General features: G+C 39.1%; 1 protein-coding gene across 1 annotated transcript in view; it reads left to right on the top strand.

The window, feature by feature from the left end:
* Positions 1–4,385, top strand: part of sec22bb (SEC22 homolog B, vesicle trafficking protein b) — a 9,647-nt gene extending 5,262 nt beyond the window's left edge. The window contains 3 exon segments of the mRNA XM_055004579.1: positions 1–25; positions 1,489–1,635; positions 2,685–4,385. The exon segment at positions 1–25 is cut by the window's left edge and continues 132 nt beyond it. Of these exon segments, the coding sequence (XP_054860554.1) occupies positions 1–25; positions 1,489–1,635; positions 2,685–2,839 (327 nt within the window). The 3' untranslated portion in view covers positions 2,840–4,385.
* Positions 4,386–4,734: the final 349 nt, after the last annotated feature.

Below are 4,734 nucleotides of genomic sequence, written 5' to 3'. Positions count from 1 at the left end.
CGCCCCTACTCCTTCATCGAATTTGGTAAGAAAAAGACGGAACCAGGAGAAACTTTGTAAAGCACCTCTGATCACAACGCTGACATTAAAGGACCAGCACGTTGGATTTAGTTTGATCTGGTGGTGAGGTTACAAATTGCAACCAAATGAATACCTTTTTCAGTGTGTAGGGATGCCTAAAACAACTGCCATTTCAACAACAACAAAAAAAACTTCTCCAAAGCAAGTTGTCATTTGTCTTTTCAGGGCTGCAGTAGAATCACATACTGTGGAAGATAATCAGCTCCTTATTTCGATATAAACAGCTCATTCTAAGATTATTGGAACACAGTAATTTGTAGTTGCACAAATAAAAACCTAATTGTTGCATTTATTTTCATAGATCCGACTTCTACATAGTGGATGTTTAAATCTGTATCTGTTTTACCATCGCTAGTTGTTCTACTGTGCAGTGTGTTCAGTAAAATGTGTTTGTTTTAAATGCATTGGTGGCCAGTGCAATATATTTTAGAATGCATTAGGGCTGAACCCGAATATTCGGATATGTGAATATTCAGTTGTGACGGTGGTATGCGAATATTTATTTTGAGATCTGAATATCCGGATATGCCCCCCACCCGGACGATGTGGCGTGATCAGTATTAGAACTGTTAATTCGTCCCCCCCGGCCTTATGTCGGACTTTGGGAACCGAACCAAATACTCGGATATTCGTCCTTAATTGGGGCCGAATATCCGGAGCCCAGAAACTGCTAGTCGGGCCAGCCCTAGAATACATACATTGTAGTAGTGGAGACTTATTATTAATGGAAGTGCTCCACTCTGATTTTACTCTCCAGATAAACTCGATATCTTGTCCAGTCCAAATTAAAATCTGTATACTTTAGTATGTGGAATGTATTTTAATTTAATATAACATAAAATTGAGCAACCTAGTTAAGCTGAAACGCTGAGTTTTATCAGGGAATTGAAAAAAAAAAAACAGCAAAAAAAAAACCCTGATCCCTTTGTTAAGGTCAGTATCAACTATAACTACATTCCTGAGTGGCAAAAGTAACATAATTCGATCTGTTTTAAAGTTTTCAGGCTCAAAATTCTTGAAAACTGGAACCGAGTTTGTTACAGTGAAATGTGGAAGGTAAAAATCTAATGCAACCTCTCAGCCAACCACTGCATTATCTCCTTTAGTTGGTTTTTGGTTAAAGCTTGCAGAGCCTCCACTGCTCATTTTGCACCACTGCATGCAATCTTGGTCAAAGGGAAAAGCGGTTCACTCTTAGAAAACTGATAAAGAAAGTTCCACTACACTGGATTAAGCGGATCTTTCCTGTCAGACTCTTACGTCTCTGTTTTTGATGTAAAATCCCTGAACGTGCAGATATAAAACCTGCAGGGGTTGTTGAGCTACAGTGAGAGCTGACAGTCATCTTCACAGCTAATGTAGTTTTGATATATTTTAAAGGAACAATATTTGTGTCTCTCTCCTTAGACACATACATTCAGAAAACCAAGAAGTCGTACATTGACAGCCGAGCGAGAAGGAACCTGGGCAGCATCAACACAGAGCTGCAAGATGTTCAGAGGATCATGGTGGCGAACATCGAGGAGGTGCTGCAGAGAGGAGAAGCTCTCTCTGGTGAGTCTCTGGTGTCTCTGACCTGTTCTGATGGTTGTACAACGGGGAGAGATTAGTGGGTTAGCGAGGCTTGAAGTGAGAGTTTTCATTGTCACTAAGGTGACTCTTTTAACCTGCTAGGTCACCATGGTAACTGATGCTGTGGAGCAGGTTATATTTTAGTTCAAACTGGTTGGAAGAAGCGTCTTCCTTTAACCAGAACATTTCCTGTTGATTTTTACAATGATATAGATTCTCAGCGGAGGGAATCTGCAAACCTGTTGAGCTGTATGTTACTAAAACCACTGAATGAAGCGGTTACAGTATTACACACTGTATGTCACCGTGTTGCCATGGGAACCTGACATGTTTTTAGCTGGTGATGCAGAAATCCTACTAATATGATTTTATGTCTAGTTTACACTGCTGGAACTGCAGCTAACAGAACACATGAGAATATCCAATGATTCTACTGTTATTTATGACAGATTATTCAATGAAAAACATTTGTTTCACTTTGATTTGGCCAAAATTTAAAGTGATATCCTGCATTATGGGACAGTGTGAAACTTAAATGCTCTCCAATACAAAATGTTTGAATAGGTGAAGTTTAATCTACAGCTGTCAGTTACAAATAAGCAGCTCCATTCAGTAAAATCAGTGAAATAAATATATTAACACACGATTGCCAGTTTTCAGTTTTGCAGTAGCAGTCCTTTTACCATTATAAATGTTTGTATTTCTCACTGTTCTCCATTATAACAACCTGTTGACAGAAGCAGCTGCATACGAGTTAAACGCTTCCTTCTATGTGAATGCGCAGAGTTTGAAGCAGAAAATCTGAGTTCTGTCAAGCCGACTTACACAAAGAAAGCCCGGATATGTCAGTCTTGTTTCACAGTGCAGTTGGGTAGAACTCATGTCATTTTCTCACAGAATAAATAGAACAGTTTGACATCATGTTATGAGTTTTTCTGTGTTTGATTCTGTCCACTTCTGTGTCCTTTCTCCACTCTCCTCTTACCTCTTTTGTCTTCTACTCCCTCTCCCCTTCTTTCTCCTCCACACAGCACTCGACTCCAAGGCCAGCAACTTGTCCAGCCTGTCGAAGAAGTACAGGAGCGACGCCAAGTATCTGAACACCCGCTCCACCTATGCCAAACTGGCAGCCGGCGGCGTCTTTTTCATCATGCTCATTGTCTATGTACGCTTCTGGTGGCTCTGAGAGATGAAAGAGAAGGAGGAAGAAGGGGGTGTTGAAGTGGAAAATGACCTGCAAGGAGTCTGCAGACCTCGAAGAAAAAAAAAAAAGATAAAAACAGGTTCCCTGCTCTCAATAAGACTTTTACAGACAAACCGCCGCCCGTTTCTGTTCTCGCCTGTCCATGGATGTGTGATCTGAATATAAATGATGTCACATACATAGTTTTATTATTAACCGTTAATGCTCTCGTAGTTGCCCTGGATCGGAGAGGGAATGAGTGAATGTGTGGGAGTGTTTATGAGCTGATTGTTTTTTTTTCCTGAAGTTGATTTGTGTGCAAGTGTCGAGGGGAAGATTTAAGAGAAGAAAATTTCCTGTTTTGTGAGTTTCCAAAGCTGTACTGTACTGTAACAGGAGTGGCTGATTCAATCTTGTATACTGTCTAATAATACAGAAAAGAGAAAAAAAATCTAAACATTTTATTTATCCTGACCACATTACATGGGAAATACTAGTCATTTAACATGTTAATCATAATAGTGATGGACAACATTCAGTATCGACTACACATATTTGCAAAACACGGCATTAAGCTTCAGTAAGGACTTCAAATAGGCTTAGTAACAGGAAGTAATTGAAGTGGACTTTTTTAATACTGTATGGAAGCCTTGCAAATGTTATTCCACCTGCAGATTTCTTTGCCATTATGGGATGTCAGTGACCCTAAAAATGACTATAACTATTGAGAGGGACAGCAGTGACAGCATCCCACACTCATATATCCGCCTTTCCTTGCAGGTTAATCATTTTCTATAAGAATAAACTGTAGTTGCATGTCAGTTTAGTGTGCACAAGTTGGTCCCGAAGGTGCTTGTCATCAACAAAGGACAGCAAACGGTCACTTTTTTCCTGTATTTCTCACATCATAGGCAACTAAGGAAGAGGTTTAATAATCTCAATTCTGAAAAACACATCTGGATAATTATAAGGTGTAATAATAGTTAGAAAATGTTATTTCTCTTATCAGTTCTCCACGTTAATCCTGGACATGTAGAGCTGGACTGTGATAATTCAAGTTTAAATAGCTGGTTTCAGTGAGAGTGGCTGGAATTTGCCATTCATGGAAATTCCAAAATGACCTCTGGAGAGCATTTTGGTGAAAATGATCCACTAATATCAAAGTTTATTTTCATTTACAAGATCTTAAATTCTTAAAGCCTCTTTTTAGTTGGTAATGAGCCATTAGAGGTGAACAGAAATATAGAATTTAACCCTAACAAACCGTTGTACAGTCCTTAATCTGCCCTGCATCCACACTCTCTGGAAACGTTATGCACCGTGACAGCACCTTTCTGCAAACAGGCATTTATTTTTTTTAAAAATTGATGTCTGGTTGGGTCCTTTTACTCTGAAGTTTACACAAGTGCAGACTGGATTAAGTTGATTTAGGCTCAGAGCTTAGGTTTTGATCGGTAGCCGCTGTCTGCTTTCAGCTGGAAAAGGACACCACCTCTTTATTTTCTGTTCTGTCTGCTTTCTATGAATAAAATTATTTGCACAAAACTCCGCTCATGTCTGTCAGAGGACCTTTAGTTGACCTGATGGTTATCAGATGTTATTGAAATTGGAGTGCAAATCAACGTGTGCATCTTGCAACATGTTTGTGAGAGTATAGATTACACATCCTGTGAACTGGCATCAGTTTACATTGCAGTGAGTCTGTTGGAAAGCAAAGGAAGCTTATTAGAGTGTTAACTTGTCACTCAACTTTATGGACTTAACCTTGTTCATGTTTATTTAGAGGAAAAACTCTATAAAATAGGAAAATATAAATTCAGAGGTTGCTTTATTATATTATTTTGATTCTTCCAGACCTACAAAAGTTTTTGGTGACTGATTTTTACTGTCAGGGCTGT

Source organism: Amphiprion ocellaris, chromosome 2, assembly GCF_022539595.1.
Source record: "Amphiprion ocellaris isolate individual 3 ecotype Okinawa chromosome 2, ASM2253959v1, whole genome shotgun sequence".
NCBI classification, from domain to species: Eukaryota; Metazoa; Chordata; class Actinopteri; family Pomacentridae; genus Amphiprion; species Amphiprion ocellaris.
This window is presented reverse-complemented; position numbering and strand designations above follow the sequence as displayed.